The 24,239-nt window shown below is 34.6% G+C and overlaps 1 protein-coding gene across 8 annotated transcripts in view; it reads right to left on the bottom strand.

Annotated features, from left to right (window-relative positions):
* The window catches only part of OSBPL1A (oxysterol binding protein like 1A), a 190,580-nt gene that overhangs the window by 152,086 nt on the left and 14,255 nt on the right, over positions 1-24,239 (bottom strand). For 7 of the 8 annotated variants that reach the window (XM_039844181.1, XM_039844190.1, XM_039844198.1 and 4 more), the window contains 3 exons: positions 15,373-15,495; positions 6,521-6,606; positions 5,674-5,748 (listed from right to left, as the gene is read on the bottom strand). In XM_039844181.1, coding sequence (XP_039700115.1) covers positions 5,674-5,748; positions 6,521-6,606; positions 15,373-15,493 — 282 coding nt within the window. In that variant the 5' untranslated portion in view covers positions 15,494-15,495. Of the gene's footprint in view, positions 1-5,673; positions 5,749-6,520; positions 6,607-15,372; positions 15,496-20,771; positions 20,789-24,239 lie in introns of those variants that run through there. The other variant, XM_039844220.1, reaches the window with a different exon arrangement.

Below are 24,239 nucleotides of genomic sequence, written 5' to 3'. Positions count from 1 at the left end.
CCCTTGAGGCTCTTATTACCACTGCAAGATGCTTTTCAACAATAACTATTAGGAAATTTTGGGAAAAAAAAAAAAGAGTTTATCACTTACAAACCTGGGGGCATAGGATGTACACCAGGGAATAGGAGGCCAGGTTTTGGTAGGGCATGCAGAGAAGGAGGAAGGGAAGGAAAGATGGAAGAAGGGGGGAAGAGAGAGATTGATTGATTGATTCTGCTTTTATTGGGGTCAAGGGTGGAGCCTAGGGTTTCTAGCTCACCCTTTGTTAGTGAATTTAAAACAAAAGAGTAAGCATTTAAAAGATGAGAAGAGAAAAAACCAAGTAGCCCAAAAGATCAGGTATCAAATCAGTATCTCCCAAAACAAGAGAGCCTCAGTGTGGGGAGGTAGCCTGGCTGTTTATCTAGTTGAGTGGACATAGATATGTTTATTCCAGATAACCTTCATTGAAGTGGATGCCTCTTTGAAATAAATGCCTGGGCAATCAAAACTTAAGCCAGGCACTTGCACTACAAAAAGAAACACCAACTGTCAGGGCTTATGCTACAAGTATTCCATGTGTTTGTGGTGATACTAGTATAAATGCACTTACTGCACTGCCAGTCCTATAACAGCAGTCACAATTACAGCAGTAGGCTACACATCTAGCTTTGTTTAAGTGCCCTCTCTGATATGTGCACAATGACCAAATCACCTAAATAACACATTTCTCGGAAAGTATTCCAGTCGTTAAGTAGCACATGACTGTAAAAACTTAGACATTCGAAGAAACAGGAATGTATGATGCATTGCCAGAAAAAAACAGGTAACAGAAACTTTCGGTGGGCACATATGTTGAAGTTAACAGAGTGTGTACAAAGCTGCTGTTACAAATATGTTCAAAACGTTTAGCATTCAGAGGAATTAAAATAGTGCACTAAAGAATATTTGTATAACAGAAAAGAGCAGTAAAGGAGAAACAAAGGTACAAAAAAGACTGAGACATAGAAAATAAATATGAAATAGAAGATGTAAATCCAAAGTTATTAATATTTAAATAAGACTAAATGCTAAATCAAAAGGCAGAAATTTTCAGACTAGATAAAACAACTGAATTATATACTATCAACAAAAGACAAGTTAGTTTCAAAGACAAAAAATCTGAAAGTAAAAGGAAAGGAAAAAATATATAATACAACCAGTGACCATGAGAGAGAGATTGGTTATAATAATATAAAACAAAATAAACTTTATGACAAATATTACTGAAGCCAAAGAAAAACATTTCATAATAATAATTTTAAAAAAAGGTCAGGCAACTAATTTTCAACATAGGTACCAAAAACATACAATTGAAAAAGAAAAGCCTCTTCAATAAATGGTATTCAGAAAATGGGAAAGCCACATGTGAAAGAATGAAATTAGACTGGAGAAGAATGAAACTAGACAGCTATCTGACACCACACACGAAAATTTATTCGAAATGGTTTAAAGACCTACATATTAAGACCTGAAACAAAATACATAGAAGAAAACATAGGTACTAAACTTATGGACCTTGGTCTTAGAGAGGATTTTATGAATTTGACCTCAAAGGCAAGGGAAGTAAAAGCAAAAATAAATGAATAGGACTGTATCAAACTAAAATACTTCTGGCACAGCAAAAGAAATCATCAACCAAAAAGGCAATGAATTGAATGGGGAAAAGTCCCTCTGATAAGGGGCTAATATCCAAAATACATAATGAACTCAGCAACAGAAAAAAAACAATCCAATTAAAAAATGGTTAGAGAACCTGAACAGACATTTCCTAAGACGAGAATACAAATGGCCAATACATATGGCCAAATGGCCAACAGATGTACGAAAAGATGCTCAAATTCACTAGCTATAATGAAAATACAAATCAAAACCACAATGAGATACCATCTCACACCTGTCAGAATAGCTATTATTGATAAGAAATCAGTGTTAGAGAGGATGTGGAGAAAAAGGAACCCTCGCACACTGCTGGTGGGAATGTAAATTGTTTACAGCTGCTATAGAAAACAGTATGAAGATTCCTCAAAAAAATTAAGAATAAAGCTACCATATGATGCTGCAATCCCTCTTTCAGTATCTACCCATAAAATCTGAAAACATTTATTCATAAAGATATATATCCTTATGTTCATTGCAGTATTATTCACGTAGCCAAGACATGGAAACAATCTAAGTGTTTTTCAATGGATGACTGGATAAAGAAGTGGTATATAAATATACAATGAACTACTACTCGGCCATAAAAAAGGATGAAATATTGCCATTTGCAACAACATATATGGATCTTGAGAGTATCATGTCTACTAAAATAAGTCAGACAGAAAAGGACAAGAACCATATAATTTCACTCATATGTGGGATATAAAACAGAAAGCAACAAACAAACAAACAAAACAGCTCATAGACACAGACAATAGTATGGTGGTTATCAGAGGAGAAGGGGTTGGGGGAGGATAAAGAGGACAAACGGGGACAAATATATGGTGACGAAAGGAGACTAGAATTGCACACTTGAAACTTATATATTGTTACTAACTAATGTTATCCAAATAAATTGCATTTAAAAAATATAAAAATAAATTTTAAAAGGTCAATACATCAGGAAGACATATCTCATATGCTTCAAATAATGACATTATAAATGGATATTTACCTAAGAGCCCCAAAATTCATGAAGCAAGACCTGAAGCAAAAAAACTTTTAAAGACACAATTCAAGAATTATAGTTAGACACTTCAATACCACACTCCCAGTATTTAGTAGATGAAACAAAATCAGTTAAGGATAAAAAAATTTAAACAGTCCTATCAACTAACTTAACCTAATACACATTTATAGAATACTCCACCCCACAAGAGCAAAATATACATCCTGTTCAAGCACTTACAGAACTTTCTCCGGGATAGATCAATGCTATACCATAAAATAATTCCTAATAAATTTTAAAAGAACTTAAAATATATTCTTTAATAAATAATTCAAATTCAGTTATCTGATCAATTTCAAGGGAAATTAAATTAGAAATCAACAATAAAAAAAATTTTGAGAAATCCCCAAATATTTGGCCAACGTACACTTCTAAATAATCTATGGGTCAAAGAAATCACAAGGAAAATTTTAAAATATCTTAAAATAAAAACAAAAACCTATCAAAATTTATTATATATAGCTAAGAGGATAATTATAGCTTTAAAAAATGCCTCTACTAAAAAAAGCAAAAGACTCAAATCTATAACCTGTCTTTCAGAAACAACAAAAAAATAGAAAGTTAAATTAAAAAAGTAAAAGAGAAAAAGAGCACAACCCAATGAAATAAACAGAAAAACAATAAAGAAAATCAATGAAACCAAATGCTGGTTCTTTGAAATGTCAACAAAATTGATAAATCTTTAGCCAAACAGCCAAGACCAAAAAATATATATATGTAAATTACCAAAAACAGGAATGAAACACGAGTCTATCATTACCAACACTGCAGATACAAAAAGAATTATAGGAGAATATTAACAACTTTACATCAACAAATTAACACAACTTAGGTAAAATTAAAAAATACCAAGACAAAAATAACCAAAAGTAATCAGAAAGAAAAAGAAAATCTGAACAGACCTATATAAAATAATTAAGTTGATTTTAGTAATTTAAAATCTTCCTACACAGAAAGTCTAAGAATAGTTGGCCTCGCTGGTGAATTCTATAATATCTAAAGAAGAAATAATACCAGTCCTTCACAAACTATTGCAAAAAATAGAGGAAAGAACACTTCCCAACTCACTCTATGAAAGCAGTGTTTCCCTGTTACCAAAGCCAGAGAAATATATCTCAAGAAAACTACACAGTGATCTCTCTCATGAATAGAGAGATATCTCTCATGAACACAAATCTTTAACAAAGGATTAGCAAACAGATCCAGCAACATATAAAAATTATTAACTAAAACACCAAGTAGGATATATACAGGAATGCGAGGTTGGTTTAACATCTCCAAATCAATTAATGATATATACCATAGTAACAGACTGATGAAAATCACATAATCATCTCAAAAGACAGAGAAAAGTACTTGACGTCCATTCATAATAAAAACTCTTAACAAACTAGAAATAGAAGAAAACTTCCTCACTAAAAAAAAGAGCACCTAAGAGAAACTTATTACTAACATCATACTTACTGGTAAAAACAAACAAACAAACAAAAACCTAGATGCTATGCCCCTAATATCAAAAAACAAGGCAAGGATTGCAGTTCTCACCATATTTATTCAAGAGTAAATAAAGTAAAACAAAGAGGGGAAAAAAGCATCCAGATTGGAATAGAAGAAATACATCTGTATTTGCAGATGATATCCTATGGAATCTATAAAAACCTAGTGGAACAAATAAGTTCAGCAAGGACACAAGATACAAGATGAACATTAAAAAAAAAAAAATCAATTGTCTTTCTATATAGTAGCAATAAGCAAGCAAAGGAAATTAAGAGAAAAAAATCCATTCAAAATAGCATCAAAAAGAATACAATGCATAGGAATAAATTTAATAAAACGAGTACAAAATCTGTATACTGAAAACTTCAAAACATTGCTGAGAGAAAAATAAGGAAAATCTAAATGGAATGGCATTTCACATTCATAGATTAGAGGACTCAATATTGTCAATATTGCATTTCTTCCCAAATCTATCTACAGACTTAAGAAAACACGATCTCTACCGAGATTCCAACAGGTATCTTTATAGAAATTGATGAGATAATAAAATTTATATGAAAAGAGACTTTTGACTGAAAATAGCCAAATATTTTTGAAAAGATTATAGTTGGAGAACTTGCACTACTCACCGTTAAAACTTAGTTATAAAGCTACTGTAATAAAGACAGCATAGTACTAGTATAGCAACAGACATATAGATTAAAGAGAATAGAAAAGTCCTGAAATAAACCCCTGTATTCATTTTCAACAAAGGTGCCAAGGCAATACAATAGGAAAAGAGTCTTTCCAACAAACAGTGAATTTTAAAATGGGTATATTCATACAATGGAATATCATTCAGCCATAAAAATGAACAAATTACCAATATACACTACGCCTTGGATGAACCTAAACATTATGCTAATTTAAAGAAGCCAGACACAAGTTTGTATAACTGCAGTTATATAAAAAAAAAAAAAAACTTCTAGAAAAGGCAAATATCTAGAAACAGAAAGCAAATCAGTGAGGCTTGGGCTAGAAGCAGGGAATGAATGAGAACAGGCACGAGGAAACTTGAGGGCAGATGGAAATCTTCTGAAACTGGACTATGATGGTTGTACAACTGTAAATGCACTAAAAATCACTGAAATGTACACTCACAGCCTAAGTTTTATGCAATGTAAATTACTCCTCAATGAAATGTTTTTTTAAAAAGAACCAGGAGTTCCCCATCCTGTAGTATACAAGCAAAGACTGAATGAGCTCTTATCAGGGAAGCTAGAGTGGAAGTCTCCATGACCTTCACACTTGACCTCACTGTCCAATGTTGAGTTTGTGGCCTTTTGACCCTAAGTGCTGGTTTATATATGTTGGGGGCTTTTCCCAGTTGCAAGTCATGTGGTTATAAAAACATTTGTGAACGCTCTTCCAAACATTTCACTTGCAAATACTAAACAAAGAATGTTCACCTTTCGTCCTGTAAAGGCAGCTCGATGAAGAGGTGTGTCTCCCATGTCATTTAATACATTTACTTCTGCACCAGCCTAGTAAACAAAAACTTTAAACATCTTTCATATATCAAGAAATATATACAAAGGTGAAAATAATTTCTTAAAAATATATTAAATATTTCAAAAATTAAGATAATTGCTAATGATAATTGGTTGTCACTACTAAAAATAAATTCGATTCACAGTAAAAGAGTAAGCTTCTAAAGGTAAAAACCAACTTGATAGGTAAAAAAGTAAAAAGTCACTTTTCTTTAAAAATCTATACACCTTAACTCTATTTTAGAAACACTCGTATTAAAAAAAGGATAACCGTCTCTGAATGAATTATATTTTCTCCACCAATTTATTAAGCTTTCAAAAATAAAAAGATGCCACCATTTAAATGTACAGATCAATTTTAAGATGTAACTCAAGAAATATCAATATGTGAAAAATTGTTTAGAGAATTGAGAAATATGTAGTCTTATCATTAAGAGATTCTGACATTATTTTTAAGTTATTTAGAATGTACTTTGGTTACTGTTGCACTCAAAAAACTGAAAATAGTATCTTCACTAACTCATAAGTCCATGTTGCAATTTTAAAAAGTCAATAATGTAAAAAAATCAAATGAATGAAAAATTTTGAATTTTAATTATTCAAACTAACTTAATTTATGTATTTAATAAAGAAAAATTGAGTGTCATTAGTGCAGAGCTATTCCTTTAAATAAGCCATCATGGCTCAGTTGGCTTTTCTAAGACATAATAATTTCTATAATAGCAATATTTATTATATTCATTTAAAATTAAAGCCATAAGTATACCTGTAACAGATCCTGGACCACTTGTCTATGTCCAAAGTAGCATGCCAGATGAAGAGGTGTCCAGCCTAAATTAGACTTACTTGTTCCTAAAAATGGAGGAAAAAAATATATTTTTAGGTTATTATTTAGGTAATTTTACAATAAAGTTAACTTCTCCCTAAAAGGCTACTTCAGTACATTAGCCAATGGCTCCCCTTCACACTGCACTGACGAGTGACAGGTAAGAGACATGACAGAGTAAGAAGTGTAATAGATTAAAACTTATAAGACCCTGATTCTGGTGCCACTTTCCTAAGTCAATATCTTCATGCCTAAAAGGGTAGAAAGAGACATGAAGGGGTTACACTCCAACTAGATAATCTCTCCTAGTCTGTCAGCTCTAAGTCTCTAACCACTTTGCCATCATCTAGCAAAGATGTGGTTCTCCTGACACAGTATTTCATGAAAAGTCTCTCTCTTTGAAAACCTGTAACATGGGAACATGGAATTCATAAAGAATCTTTCCTGCAGCACTTAGAAAGCTCTTAGCTCTGCAGACAGTGACTGGAAATGTAGTCTTGACTACAGATAAAATCTTAGGTAATGAGGATATTGGGTTGCCAGAATGGTACAGCATCCGACTAGATAACAAGAACCAAAACCCAAAGCAATGAAATGTGAGATACTAGCAGTAGAGAGCTGAAGAAAGGTATAAAACAACTGAGTGTTGCAAAAGCTGAAACTATATAATTTAGCAAAAAAGAAAAGGGGGGTGGGTGGAACTATAGCTTAAACTTCAGAGCTCCAAAAGCTGACCCAAATTCCAAATCAGGCTTGAGAGATACAGCCTAGCAAATCCCCGAAGCCCCCAACCCTAGAGGGTCTATCAAAGCCAGGAGCTCCCTGTGTGTGTGTGTGCGGAGGTGGGGCGGGCACTCCTTCGAGCAGCTGAAGGTTTACCTGCTGCCCCAAGCTCCTGCATTTCAGGTTTTGAGTCAAAAGAAACCTCAGCCACCAACCTCAGTGCATTCAGAACAGGCAGGCCTCTGACAACTCCCTGAGGGGCAGCTACCGCCAACAGTGTCCCTGAGATTGTTTGCCATTTACCCAAATTCCTGCATGTTTTCTCTCAAATGTGTGCCCTCTGGAACCATAGGCAACAAATCCCAGAGCCTCAGTCTATTTCATGGAACATTTCTTTTACTTTCTGTTCTTAAGTGAAACCTAGCTCATCCTGACAGTGAATCCCCTTCACCCCTCAAATGGAACCTCCTCCCATTTGCACACCGACTGGTCATCATAGAAAAGAAGGCAAGTGAACCTCTGCATCACCCCAATGCTGTCGTCAGTCACTGACTTCACTCACGTTACAACCACTCCTTCGAGACTTATGCCAACAAGCCACAGCTATCGCTCCCTCAAACGTCTTCTCTGCTGCCATCTACTAGCCTCCCAGTGATTCACTCCTCACCTAATGACTTTGAGCAACATATCGTCTTCCTCCACACAGCAAATCCTGCTACCATCCTAAGAGCATTCAGTATCCTAGCATCTCTGCTCTCAGCTTCCCTAATTTCCCACAAACTGCCTCTGTTCAACTTCAGGTACTCAGAGCCTGCGTGTCATTACAATCTCTGAACTCACAAATCTTTATTTAAAGCTTACTTTCCCACTAACTCTCCACTTTCCAGCTTGCCACACAGATATATTCCTAGACTTGTGCTACAACTTAATCAGCCCTTCAGTTCTTCTCACTTTTCATTCATGTAAATACCCCCATCTTTACTTCCTTCAATAAATCCAGCATATCTGGGCTATCTTTGTCACAGTAACCTAGAAAAACTCCGAAGCTCAATTTTTCTATAACTACACCCAGGTTGCTACACAGTGGCAAAATAAAAATAACAGAACCCTGCAGATTAGTGGCATTATAAAGTCAAGATCTCATACTAATGTAGGGAGGAAGTAAGAGAATTAAAAATGTCAATCAGGCTACATTCAGAGACTGCAATATGCTGATCAGGCCTGAAGCCAGGCCAGGAGGACACCTTCAGAAAAAGGAAGATTTCTGCTGGGATTGCTAACAATCTATTCCCCACACCTGTGAAGCAGAAACAGGAACCAGGAGTCATTCCCTATGGTTGAAACCATGGGGAACCTAAGGATTAAAGGCTGGGAACTGCCAGCAGGCCTTTCACTCTACATATTACCTTTTTACTTTAGCTACTCTTCCTCTTCCTCACTGTATATCCATATCAAAGGAAATGGGTTAACAAAGTCTTTTAAATTATAACTCCTAGGAACTAAAGAATCATATATAAGCTGAATTCCCCAAACACTCAGGGTCCCTCTCACTGTCCCTCTCACTCTCTGCCTCTGAGAGGAGACCACACTCTGTGGAGCATTACCCCTTTTCTAATAAACTTTCCTTTTGACTCTCATTGTGGCATGTGTTGAATTCTTTCCACAATCTTCTTCTCTCCGTGCAGGGTTTGGTCTCCCCCAAAACCCCACTCAGGGAAATTTGTCCTGCCCTGCATCAATACCCTACACTGCTAGGCAATTCTTTTTATAATGCCCTATTCAGGTGTTCCTTTCATATTCTCCAAGATATATTTCAGTCCTTCACTATTCTCAAGCCTCCTACCCAAATACATCCCCCTAACAAATAACCTCTCTCTTAGCTTCTCAAATTTTCACAGAATTCCCTGGGCTTCCTGGCACCAAATCTACCAATGTCCCTTTATCTCCAGGAATTCTTCCATCCTTTCCTCCTGATGTCTACGACTAATCACTCTTCCTGTATTCTGGATCCTACCCCTTCCTGTTTCCCAGGCACTCCTTTTTCTCCTTTATTTTCAGCCTCTTCCTCTTCAGTTGAGAATAAGAAAGAGCATTTCTCTTCCACCAAACAAGCAAAAGCAACCAAAAGCCTCTCTGATCCTGTGCTCACTACCAGCTACTGTCCAACTGCTTCTATCAGTTCCCCACCACCCACTGCGGACTAGGTTCACCTTCCACCACATCATTAAACCTGTCCTCAATTTTTATCAATAAATGCTGTCACCAAATCCCAGGGGCACTTTTCAGCTGTCACTGTACTATGTCACTGTGCAGCACTGGATAGTAGTGCTGAGTGCCTTCCTGGCTCCTGCAGCCCTACAATCTGTGGGGGTTCTCTCGCTGCTCTGGAAGCTCTCAGCTTAGCCTTTCATTACTGGATCTCCACTAACAATACCTCACAGCCCTTTCCCACTGTCTTGCTTACATGCTGTTGACTTCAAAATCCATATTCCCATTTCCAGCTCTCTACTAGACCCCTCCATTTGATGATACAATACCTCATGCTCAAAAAGTACAAAGCTGAACTCACCTGTCATCTTACCAATACACATTTACACACAAGAACTACCCGGTCCCTCTCCCACATTTGACTTCACAATGAATTGTCCTATCATTCACCTTGTTTCAGAAATAAGCATCATTCTTGCCTGCTTTCTCTTTTTCATCACTATACTCAATCAGTCCTATTGATTCTGTCACCTAAATGCCACTGTTTCTACTCAACTCTAACCCAAAATAGCCCCTCCTAAATTACTATAACAGCTTGTTAACTGGACTCACATCTAGTGTTTCCAAACAGGATTCTGGATGAAAAAATAAAAATTTTCAAAATCCTAAATTATTCTTAAAATATTCCAACATTCCTTATACTCTACTACTTATCATGGATAGCCAATAATTTTTATTCAATGAATAGGAAATGTCAAGCTTAGGAATATTTACAAAGACCTGTACCCTACATAGAATGTTAAAACACTGGGGAACACATGGTATGGGTAATAATTAAGTATCTTCACATTCGGATCTTCCAACAAAGCGACAGGACAGCATTACACAGAATGTTGTACTGACATTGCCAATATAAGTTCTTAGTTCACTTCCAAAACATTATTTCTAGGAACACCACTCATAACTTATATGAAGTATACTATGCATATAACCATATTAATATTTTATTTGCAAGAATGTCTCACCATTAGCAACAGACAGAACCATTAACACACTTATAACATGGTAATGGCTATAAGCAGAACTGATTAGATTCTCCTTTGTGTCCCTAGCCTAGAAATGTTGACCTTAACCTTCAACTAACTGTATATGAGCACTTCCTTCTCTCACTTTTGACTTGACATCAGTGGACTCCTTCCAAGCAATACAATTTCTACGTTGACTGTGTAAAAAATAATATAAACAGAACCACTTTAAAATGGAGTCAGCTGTCATGCCAGAGGAAATGCCTTGCATGTCTTATTCCTCAAACCTTAGGAATGTTTTTTTTCTTTCCTTGTCACTGTCTGTTGTACTGTTATCGTAAGAAAGAAATTTCATAGGGAAGGACACAGGCATAAATCCTATAAATCTGTTCTCCGGGCCAGCCCCCACAAACTGATGAGCTTGCAGATATCACCAGACCAGCATTTATATAAACAAACTTTACTGTGGGTTACGGGCACACGAGGCAAAAACTATTGTGAAGGGAATCTTGGAAGCCAAAGCCACAAACTGATGAGGACGGGTCCAGCATTTAAAAGTCATTAAGACGCTGACCACCTTAAAAGAAGAAGGCCCACGTGATAGGATAAGTTGGTCACGGGATGGGTTAGACTGCACATCCCCCTTAGGTATTAATTAGTCTGGCTCCAAGAGACCCAAGGCTTAACTACAGCCATTAATGTTCATGGAATTAAAAAATGGGAGTTTTCCTCTAATTCTGTGTTGGTTTTTTGATCCCTGCCATTTGAAAAGTGCACATGTCAGTGTGCATTTGGCAGTAAACTCCCTGGGGTTTCAGGTGAACAACTCTTTTGTCTTTTTGTCCAGCTGTGACAGTTCTCAGAGGCATGTCTTTAACATGAGATTTTCACCCTCTATAAGTTCCTTCTTTGAGAACTCTAGCTAGTATATGTACATTTTGGTTCTTTCATCTGCTCCTTTTAAATAGAATGGACCAACCTAACCAAAATTATTTTAAACTCTAACGGCCATTCAGAAAAACCTTTAAATCCACCTCCTTTTAAAAAAAAAAAAAAAGGATTCCAAACCTCTCAGGGTCAATGGAATACATTCTTGATTGATATACAGAATCTTCTAAAACACAAAATCACTTCAAAAAAGTTCTAAAAAAATCCTTAAAGAAACGTGGCTTTAAAATTTTACTGTTTGTCCTGCCTGAAACCTGACAAGATATTTTTTAAAAATTATGATAGGAAATTTGGCAAAATTAAAAGTCTGATAAAAATTTTTAAAGCCTCTTTGGCAATTGTGGATAATACAGAATGTAAACATAGCCCACAACAGTCTGATTTAGGGAAAAAAATAGGAAAGGAGAGCCTTTTGAAAGCACAAGTGGCTGAAAGATTTCCTTATCTAAGCAGCCCTCACCTCCCCTTTACCCCCCATTCATTCTCACTTAAAAATTGTCGAGGACAAATACAAATCTTAAGTTTTCTCTAAAAATAGTAAAAGCCTCAGCCACTTGAACAAAAAAAACTTACTCCAACTGTTATAAACTAGTGGACTTTTGCCTTATTGTATCTGGCTGAAACTTTAAAAACGAAACCATCAGGTCTCTGAGTGCATCTCTCTTATATATGTGTATGTATGTCTACCTCCAGATGATATTAATAAAATTGGTTTGTAAAGAGCTCTGTTTAGTTGACTTAAAGGAATTAAGCGCTTACATAAATTAAGAAACATAATAAACTTACCCAAATGTTTTCAGGTTCTGAAAAAGTATTTGGTATTAAAGCTAATTTAAGTTTGTTGGTTTAATTAAAACAGACATATCTTTGGAGTTAGCAAAATAAATTGTAATACTTTTATTCTATCTAAGCTAATTTGTGAAAATGAAAACTCAGTATGATGAAATTTTCTTAAGTAATGAAAAAAATTAAGAATTAAATAAATGTTAAGTAGATTTTTCAGTGAAACGTTTTAGCAATAATTATCTTACAGTATATATACTTTAAAATAATTGTCTAATATCTTTTGGTAACTTTAAACTTTAAAGTTTTGCTAGCTAAATTAAATGACAGCGATCTGCTGAATATTTAGAATATTTCCAAAAAGACATTGAAACATTAATTGCTAAATAAGCCTAAACTTACCTACTTTTGGCTTATTACAGAGAAACTAAAATATAAGCTTGTGTCACACTGAAAGATTGTACTATTAAAACATGCACATGTTCCTTGAAATTACGAAATGTATTCGTAAACTTACCAGTCTAAAAAAATGATGTAACAGTTCAAAATTACTTAGTTTGCATTAGAAACCAAGGCTTTTAAGGGTTAAAAATTCCAATATATATAACTAAAAATACTAGGAATATGGGAAACAATCCTGAATGCAAGAAAAGTTGGATATGTTTTCACTAAAAGAAGTTGTAAGGTATGAAAATGCATTTTTTAGTGAATTACAAGGAAAGCTGAAGAAAGTTTGTGAAAAAGAATCTTGAGAAAGAAAATTCTGTGTATGATCAACCTAGATAAGAGCAAATGAATTTATTATAAGCTTTAATAACAATGGTGTCCTTATATGAAAATAAAAGTGTTCTTTCATCTGCTAAGAGAACAAAGTTTTCCTATACAATTGGTATGCTGTTAAGATTTTAAAGCAAAATCAAAAGTTTTGTGATTTTATGTCCTCTTTCATCGATTCTTTGCTTAGGTTAACTGAATCTTCTTAATATTAAAAGAGCTCAATTTTGCTTACAACTACTTAACTTTCTATATTTGCCTGCTAAGTCCTTCATTGTCACCATGACTAAATGGATAACTATTACTTCACAGTGACCTATGATCCTATTTGACCAAAAGTTTTAAAAGTTTTGATGTTAGACAAGCTTCCCAAAATTCAAAAATTAAATAGTCTATTTCTTAACCTGAATGGAACTGAGATTTTTTAAGGATCTCTGAAACATTTCAAAAGATCTTTCTCTTCTCCCTTCCATCCCCCTCTCTTTATAAAAAGGAGAAATTAAACTAATTAGGCTTATTTGAGATGCTAAAATTACATGGAAAGGCCTGTCAAATAAAAATCTAAAAATCTAAAACGTCCTGATGCTTCCAATTGTAATTCTAGCTGTTATCATAAAAAGTTGTGCATTGCAGAGAAAAACAAATTTGTCAATTGCACTGTAATCAGATCATTAACCATGGCATTTTAAGTCTCTGTCATTTACAGAGGATCACTATCTTATTGATTTTCTTTTTGCAAATATGATTCATCTTCAGAGAGATTCATGTATTGAACTCTTGACACTTACTCTACAAGTTTCTGACAAACTTTTCAGATCGCACTATTAAATGAGGTAAGTATTTGCAGAAATCTAAGGAAAAACTGGATTCATAAGACTGCTAACAAAAAGATCAAGATCAGCAAGAATTCATAACATGAAACTGAATGAACTGATGAAGATGATTATAATTTTTATGGCTTTTTATTTGAAATACTACTTTTTTGTCTTTGTTTTCCAGATATAAGTAAATTTTTCTCCTAGGCTACCTATGAGCTACAGCACTTTGGTAATTTATGCCTCTGTAAGCAGAATTCAAACAGTTATCTTCTCTTCCCTACATGAACTTTTCAGAATTTGGAAACTCTTAGTGACTACTCCTATTTTCACGGCTGTATCATTATTTATAAGTTCAATAAGAATCTTTTCTCTTTATAATAGGACTCAATTGGAAACATTGGTTATATTACCAAGGCTTTGACAGAAACGCCATGTTTGAGAAAGACATGCATAGTCTCAAACATGACCAGACAGCTTTAAAGAACTAAGATTGATTTATGGAAGTGAGGCAGGCTAGATAGCCCAGAGATGGCTCCCTCCCTCCAGGATATGGCTCTGGAAATGTTTTTCCTTTCTTCAGACCTCCCCGTTTTAGCCCGGGCAAGAGGACACAAGCCAAAACTGGTCTTTTCCAGCTTAGACACCATCTATGGCTAAGTCATAAGCTTTGGCTAATTATGGTATTGGTGTAATCTCATTAGCATTGCATATATTGCAGCTCCCATCATCCATCGGATGCCATGACAGTTCCAGAAACACCATGTAAGGAAGGAAGAGTAGAAAACCAAACTCCCTGCCTACTGGGAGGAGACGAGGCTAGGTCGGTATCATGTTTCCAGGCCCTGGCTCCAAGAACAAAAGTTCATAATCCAGACAACCTCTCCCTCTCTCTGAGTTTGCCCACACTCCTCTCTTGAGTGTGTACTTTTGTTTTCATAAACCTTGAACTTTCCCACTGTTCGTTTTGCCCTTGAATTCTTTCTTGCGGCATAAGAAAAATCTGATCACTGGAGCCCCGGGTCGAGGTCCCTTTTTGGGCTCCTGCCCCACAGAGGTCTCCAGCATCACCTGCACTTCCATATTCTGTGACAGCATGTATAATGTAGACTAGTCTGATCTCTTAAGCTACTAGATTAGTAGGGAGGGATCCTGACTGACCCTATCTCTAAGGTACCTCACATGATGCCTATAAATAGTCAATCCTGATGGTTCAATTACAATGTCTTTGAGACGAAAATTTCATAACATGCATCTTGTGGGCTCAGGGTCTCTCTTGTAGGTCATAAGGTTTAGGATCCATGCAATTTTAAGACTAGATCTTAGTTTCTCTGACTTACAGGGAACGAGGAGAAGCATTTTACTCATTCTTTTGGGGGTCCTTTCTAGGACGAGAAATAGAGATTTATTGCAAGCAAAATCACAAATATTAGTGCTAAATAAATGATAGAGTAGTACATAAGATAAAGTGCATAAGCAGAGCAAGAGAAAGCTAAAAAATCCATTCAAAACTTACCTTTGCAATTAATGTCAGCAATTACTTCATTCTTTTCCACAGTTTCTAACAGCTGCCTTACTTCTTCTGCATTGCCATTTCTGGCATGGTGGAGAAGCTGCTGTTCTGCTTCTGTATTCATTTCTAGATTTAAAAAGGACTAATTTACTATTATCTAAGAACATAATTGGCTATTAGATGTTACCTGCTAATACAAAAAGGGAAAAGAATGAACTTGATTTGGCAGCTAATGAGATAGACACCAAGAACTGATTAAATAAATCAGTTACAGGGCCAAAACTCGACCCTGACAGACTCCCTACCCTTTGTATTTATCAACGTACACTAGACATTTATAGTTAATGTCTAGTGTACTAAGATACTTAATCTCTCAAAGCCTGTTTCCTCATCTTCAAAATAAAACCAATATCATAAGCTATTGTAAGATTATGTCTATAAAAGGATTCTTTCAAATACAAAGTATTTGGCAAACAGTTATTATAATAATAATGAGACATAAAGTTAAAATATGGCCACTCCAAGAAATATTAAAAGACTGACATATAAATTAACATTCAAAACCTGTGCCAAAAAAAAAAAAATTCTAAATAGAAAATTTTGATAAATATCTTGGAGTGACTATCACTATAAATTCTTTCATATTTTCTTACCAAGCTCCAAATCAAATATAGAAGACTACATACAAATCTAAAGCATTTATGTCAATGTGTTATGAATAGCAATCCTCAAAATACAAATTTCATTCTTAATAATCAAATACAAATATGTCAACACAAAGGATTTTTTTTGCATTCCAGATAAGCAAAAATTTTAAAAAGATTAAACACGCAATGGTTGTATGGACAGGAAATACCCACTGATAAACTGCTAATATGAATATAAATGCATACACGTTTTCATATGTTGCAAGGGATGAGACAACAATTTGATAACATCAAACAAATTCCAAAATACACAAACACCTAAGGAGGATTCTGGGAAGATAGCAGTGGAAGAAGCACCAGGAATCTTTCTCCCCACCTAGGCAACAAATTCACTGGCAAAATCTAATACAACTACCAGAGAAAGACTTGAAAGGTAAAGTTTAACTAATTTTGGTCCATTTCAGCTCTTGGCTCAGAAACAACTATTCATTCTCCACCCCAGCCACATGGCTGGCAGCTATAGTTTTCCTGAAGCAGCCTGTGTGAGCAAGAATTAGAAAAAAGAACCTTGTCTTCCAAACATCAGGGATCTCTGCTCTGATCACTGATTGCTGCTTCTGGTCACAGAGATGCAGAAAAAGAGGTGGGCAGCCATTGTTGCAAGCCCCTCCCTCTCCCACTGAAGTGACTTCTAAGGAAGTTAAAGGGCTAGAGTTCTTTTTTATATCCGCCCCCTTCCATTTTTCTCCTTTTCCTCTTTTAAAAGCCAGACATCAAAGCAACTGCATATATAGGGAAAATCAGAATGTGACTGCTCATGCCCAGAGAAAGGCTCAGGAAAAACCTATGCAGATCTTAAATTTATACTTCAGGCTGACCCTCGGCACAAGACAGACTACATCAATCAAAAAAAAAAAAAAAATCCTGAGGAAGGGAGAAAATTACCAGATTACCATATTAGATTCTAATGCAGTACTTGACCTCCCCACAAAAAAAAAAAATCTTATAAAAAAAAGATACATGAACACATGGTCCATTCAAAGGAAAAAATAAATTGATAAGAACTGTCCCTAAAAAGACCTGATGGCAGATATACTACACAAATTTAATACAATTGTCTTAAAGATGCTCAAAGAACTAAAGGAAGATGAGAAGAAAGTCAAGAAAATGATGTATGAAATGGGTATCAATAAGAAGAAAACCTAAAAAGAAACCAAAAAGAACTTCTGGAGCTGAAAATACAATAACTGAAATGAAACATTCACTAGAAAAAGTCAAAGACAGATTTGAGCAAGGAGAAAAATAAGCAAACTTGAAGACAGGACAATAGAAGTTATTGAACCCAAGGAACAGAAAAGATTTAAGGAGAGTGAACAGAGCCTAAAGGTACCTCTGGGACATCATTAAGAAGACTAACACATGCATTATGGAGTCCCTGATGAAGAGAGAAGAAGGAGAGAGGAGGGGGAGGAAGAGAGAGAGAGAAGCAGAGAGAATATTTTGAGAAATAATGGCTGAAAACTTCATAAATGATACAAAACATGAATACATCCAAGAATCTCAACAAACTTCAGGTATGTTGAACTCAAAAGAGATACACACCAAGACACACTATAATCAAATTGTCAAACACCAAAGACAAAGAATCTTGAAAACAGCAAGAGAGAAGCATATCATCATAAACAAGTGATTCCCAATAAAGTTATCAGTAGATTGCTCATCAGAAACTATGGAGTCCAGGAGACAACGGGCTGATAAAGTCTTAACAGAAAAGAACCAAGAATTCTATATCCAACAAAACTGTCTCTCAAAATGAGAGAAAATTAAGACATTCCCAGAAAAACGAAAGCTAAAGGAGTTCATTAGCACAACAAGCCTGACCCAGAAAGAAATGCTCAAGGGAGTCCTGCAAGGTAAAATGAGAGGACACTAGACAGTAATTCAAAGCCATATGGAGAAATAAAGATCTCAAAAAGGTAAATACATGGGCAATTACAAAGATGGTATTACTGTAATATCAGTTTTTAACTGTACTTTTTGTTTTCTACATGACTTAATTTTTCTCTTTAATGTATTAGTTTCTTATTAGTCTTATTGACAAAAAAAAAAAAAGGGCACGTTAATAAATCTAACCTAAAGTAACCTTACAGAGTGATCTGATTGTATTCTTAACTGAGGAGGTCATGGTGTGCCTATTAACTTTCTTAATAAAAGGTTTTTAAGCAAGCCTTGTCCACTGTTCTGGTGCTTCTAGGTTAACACACCTTTGATATGCCAGTAGTAATCCTCTTTTCCAGACCCTTCAAAGGCATAACCACCCTCAAAGGGAGCATAAAATCTTGTTAATTATCCTGAACCTTGCAATCTCCACTTCGTGTAAAGATAAAAGAAACTGCAAAACTGACATTTTCTGGAGCATTTAAGCTTGCTTCCTAGCAATGTCATCAGTTTGGCTCAAATAAACTCATAAATAGTCTCTACAGGTTTGAGCATTTCTTACATTTGACAGTCTAAAAGCTAGTATTACTGTAACTTTGGTTTGTAACTCCAAATCTTGTTTTATATATAATTTAAGAGACTAATGCATTTAAAAAAAATTATTGGTTTATGGTTTGAGGCATACCAGGTACAAAGATAAAATTTTGTGACATTGACCACCAAAAGAGGTGAGGAAGAGCAGTAAAGGAGCAGAGTGTTTGTTTGTATGTCATTGAAGCTGGTGTAAATTCAAACTGAAGTGTCATTTTAGGATGTTGAAAGTAATCAACATGGTAACCACAAAGAAAACAACTGTAGAATGCACACAAAAGGAAATGAGAAAGGAATTTAGACATTTCAGTACAGAAAAACCAATCACAAAAGAAGAAAGTAATACAAGGAATGAGAAACAAAAAAGTGATAATTCAAATAACATAATAAAGAACAGAAGTCCCTCCTTATCAGTAATTACTTTAAATGTAAATGGATTAAGCTTTACAATCAAAGACAGAAATTGGAAGAATGAATAAAAACACATGATCCAACTATATGCTACATAGAACAGACTCACTTTAGACCCAAAGACGCCAGACATTGAAAGTGAAAGGATAGAAAAAAGGATTCCACGCAAAGATAACCAAGAGTGCATAGATGACTACACGAACAGACAAAAGAGGTTTTAAAGTTTACAAGAGATGAAGGACATTGTGTATTAATAAAAGTTTCAACGCAATAGGAATATATAACAATTACAAACATTTACATACCTAAAACAGATCATCAAAATATATAAAGCAAAAACAGAATTGAAGGAATAGTTCCACAATAATAATTCGAAACTTCAATACCCCACTCACAAGAATGGACAGAATAACCAGACAGAAGATAACTAAGTAAATAGAATAAGTAGGACTCAACACAATAAACCTATTAGATCTAATAGAGCACTCTATCCAACAACATACACACCTTCTCAAGTACAAATGGGCCATCTTCCAAGATAAGACCATATGTCAGGCCAAAAGTTAAGTCTCAATAGATTTTTATATATCATAAAGTATGTCCTCCAACCACCATGGGATTAAGTTAGAAATCAATAAGAGTGAAAACTGGAAAATCCACCAAATTGTGGAAATTAAACAACATGCTTTTAAACAACCAATAGACTAAAGAAGAAATCATGAAGGAATAAGAAAATTCTTAGAGACAAATAAAAATGAAAATACAAAATACTAAAACTTGTGAGACACAACAAAGGTGGTGCTAAGGAGAAAATTTATAGCTATAAATGCTTACATTAAAAAATAAACAACAACAATAACAAAAAAACAAAACAAAGCTCTTAAATCACAAATGTAACTTTACAACTTAGAGAACTAGAGAAACTAAAAGAACTAAATGCAAAGATAGCAGAAGGAAAAAATAAAGATTAAACCAGAGATAAACAAAATAGAGAATAAAAAATAAAATAAAATCAGAAGTTGGTTCCCTGAAAAGGTCAACGAAATGACAAAACTTTAGGTAGACTAAGGAAAAGAGAAAAGACTCACAGTACTTAAATCAGAAATAAAAACAAGAACATTACTACCAATTCTATAGAAATAGAAAGCTTTATAAAAAAGAGTACTATGAAAAATTATATGCCAACAAATTGGATAACCTAGATGAAATGGACCTATTCCTAGAAACACAAAATCTACTAAGGCCAACTCACAAAGAAATAGAAAATCAGAACAGACCTATAACCAGTAAGGAGACAATCAGTAATGAAAAATCTCCTGACAAAGAAAAGCCTTGGACCTAATGGGTTCACTGATGAATTCTACCAAACATTTAAATAAGATTACCAATCTTTCTCAAATGTTTCCAAAATCCTCAAGTGGACAAAATACTTCCTAACTCATTCCATGTGGTCAACATTACCCTGATACCAAAGCCAGACAAGGACATTAAAAGAAAACTAAAGACTAATATCTCTTATAAACACTGATGCACAAATTTTCAACAAAATGAGAGCAAACTGAATTCAGCAGCATATTAAAAGGATAATACACCATGACCAAGTGGGATTTATTCCTGGAATGCAAGCATGGCTCAACAAATGAAAGTCATTGTACTACGCCACATTAATAAAGGGGAAATAAACATGATTGTTTCAGCTGATGCAGAAAAAGCATTTGACAAAATTCAACACCTTTTCATGATAAAAAATACTCAAAAACTAGGAATATAAGGAAACTACATCAATATAACAGAAGCCATATATGAAAAACTCACACTGAATATCATACTCAATGGTGAACACTGAAAGCTTTTCTTCTAAAATCAGGAATAAGGCAAGGATGTCTGCTTTCAACACTTCTATTCAACATACTAAAAATTCTAGCCTGAGGAATCAGTCAAGGAAAAAAAAGGCAACCTACCTGTAAAGAAAGAGGTAAAATTATCTGTTTGTAGATGATATGATCTTATATGTAGAAAATCCTAAAGATTCCACATCAAAAAACAAAACAAAACAAAAACACAAACCTGTTTGAAATAAATGAATTCAGCAAAATAGCCGGACACAAAATTAATACAAAAAAGTAAGTTCCATTTCTATATATTAACAATCTAAAAGGATATTGCCAAAATGATTCCACTTACGATAGGATCAAAAAGAATAAAATACTTAAGAATTAACTAAGGAGGTAAAGGACTTGTACAATAAAAACTACAAAACACTTTGAAAGAATTTAAAGATAAATAGAAACACATCCCATATTAATAGACTGGAAGACTTAACATTGTTAAAATGTCAATATTATCCAAAGCTAGCTACAGATTCATTACAATCCCTATCAAAATTCCAATGTGTTTTGCAAAAATAGAAAAACCCATCTCAAAATTCATATGGAATCTCAAATAGCCAAAACAATCTTGAAAAAGAACAAAGCTAGAAAACTCATTTTTCCTGATTTCAAAACTTACCACAAAGCTATAGTAATCAAGACTAACAGACTAGAACAGAGAAACTCGAAACAAACTCTCATATATATGATCATATAATTTTTGACAAGGGTGCCATGACCATTCAGTGGGGGAAAGGGCAGTCTTTTCAACAAATGGGAAAACTGGATATTTACATGCAAAAGAATGAAGTTGGACACTTAACCTTACACTGTATATGACAGTTAAACAGATCAAAGACCTAAATGTAAGCCCTTAAAATAAAACTCTTAGAAAAAAACATAGGACAAAATCTTCATCACACTGAATTTGGCAATGATTTCTCGGATACAACACCAAAGTCATAGGTAACAAAAGCAAAATAGATAAATTGGATATCATGAATAGTTGAAAATTTTGCACATCGAAAGACACTATATACATCAAGATAATAGACAATCCATAAAATGGAAGAAAATATTTGTAAATCACATATGTTAAAGAATTAATATCCAGTATATACAGAACTTCTAAAATACAAGAAATAAACAAGCAACCTGATTCAAAAATGGGCAAATTACTTGAACAGACATTTCTCCAAAGATATATATGAATGACCGATAAACAGATGAAAAGCTGTTTAACATCACTAATCATTAGGGAAATGCAAATCAAAACCACAATGAGATACTACAATCACATGCCCATTAGGATATCTACTATCAAAAAAAAATAGTAAGTTGGCAAGAATGTGAAAACAATGGAACCTTTGTGTACTATTTGGTCGGAATGTAAAATGATACAGCCACTGTGGAAAATATGATAATTCCTAAAACCAATAAAAATAAAAATTACCATGATTCAGTAATATCCATCAACAGATGGAAAAGCAAAATACACACACACACACAATGGAGTGTTATTTACTCTTAAAGAAGCAGGAAAAACTGCAATATGCTACAACATGGATGAATCATGATGATATTATGCTAAATGAAATAAGCTAGAAACAAAAAATACTATATTATTTATAGTACGAGTAGTCAAAATTATAGAGATAGAAAGTTAAATGGTGGCTGCCAGGGGCTTAGGGAAGAGGGAAATGGGAAGTTTATTGTTTATTGGGCAGAGTTTCCGTTTTACAAATGAATGGAGTTATAGAGATGGATGGTGGTAATGACTGCACATTATGAACACATTTAATACCATTCAACTGTATACTTAAAAATGTTTAAGATAGTAAATTGTACACTATGTATATTTTGCAATAAAAATGAAAAAATACATGTACACAATTCTTTACCCAATAGCATTATTTCTAGAAATCTATTCTACAGAAATGTTTACACAGGTTATTTTCTAAGCATGTTCATAAAGACTGTATTATATACAATAATGAAAAGAGTAGAAACAAGTCCATGTCCCTCAACAGGGGTCAGGTTAGGTACATCCTCTAGAGCAGAGGTCGCCAACACCCTGGGCCCTGGACTGGTACCAGGAACCAGGCCGCACAGCAGGTGAGCAACGGAAGCTTCATCTGTATTTGCAGCTGCTCCCCAGAGCTAGCATCACCACCTCAGCTCCACACTGCTCTGGAGGGACTAAGAGAGGTGGTCTACAGACTGAAGGATGGAAGAGAATTAAAAGTATGGTTTCATAATATAGCCATCTATGCATAGTGAGCATCATAACCTGCAGCCTTCTTCTCTAATCACTTTTTTTTTTTTTACGCCTACAGTGATGGTATTCCTAGGTCTCCCATCCAAGTACTAACCAGGCCCGACCCTGCTTAGCTTCCAAGATCAAACGAGATCGGGCACGTTCAGGGTGGCATGGCCACAGATCCTAATCACCTTTCTTAATGCTGGCATCCATGCTCTATCCTCCAGCAGGAGACAAAACTAGTTATAATCCCTAAAGGTGAATGAATGTATTTTAAGAAGATACCAGAAACTCCCAACAAATGGCCAAGCCAGATTAGCCTTATAATGAAGTTGGCAGTCAATAAGGCTAACCTACTTTTGTAGTCTCTAATCGATTTTCTAGTTCTCCATTCTTAAACAAGAACCAAGAGCCAAGGAAGGCAAGACATCTTAATAAAGTCTCTAAAATAGGAAAGGCAGGGACCAAAACCAAGCAAAAAGGCAAAAAAAGGAACCTGCAGAAAACAAATTATTTAGAGGAATGGTTAAAAAAGAAAAACTAATATCCATAGAGAGTAAAAAATATCTCCTGAAGCAAAAACAAGATGTCATACTAAAATGTAAGATACAATAAAATTGTAGAAAAAAGATATTTGGGTATTAAAAATGATAGTAAAAGGTAAAAGCTCAATAAAAGAGTTGGAAAATAAGGTTAAGAATATGTCCTAAAAAATAAAGTTCTTAAGAAAATGAGAGAAAATATAAAAGAATTAGGAGGACTGGGCCAGAAGGGTGAACTTTCAAATAACAGAAATTCTAGAAAAAGAAAACATAGAAAACAGAGAGGGAAGAAATAAATAACGCAAGAAAATTTCACAGAATGAAAGGGCCCAATGAAAGCCCAACGATTCTAGAAACTATAGACAAAAAGAGACACCCCCAGCCTCCTACCAAGGTGTGTCATCACAAAATTTTAGAACCTTCGAGATGAGGAAGATCTTATAAGCTTTCAGAGAAGGAAAAATAAGGAAATAAACAAGGAGCAGGAATCAGAATGACTGGCTTCTCAACCTCAACATAAACAGCTAAAAGACAATAAAATAATAGCCCAAAGTTGTAGAGAAAAATTATTCCAAACCAAAATTCTATAACCAGACAATCGAAAGTAAGGGTA

Source organism: Pteropus medius, unplaced genomic scaffold, assembly GCF_902729225.1.
Source record: "Pteropus medius unplaced genomic scaffold, Ma_sr-lr_union100, whole genome shotgun sequence".
In the NCBI taxonomy this organism is placed as follows: Eukaryota; Metazoa; Chordata; class Mammalia; order Chiroptera; family Pteropodidae; genus Pteropus; species Pteropus medius.
This window is presented reverse-complemented; position numbering and strand designations above follow the sequence as displayed.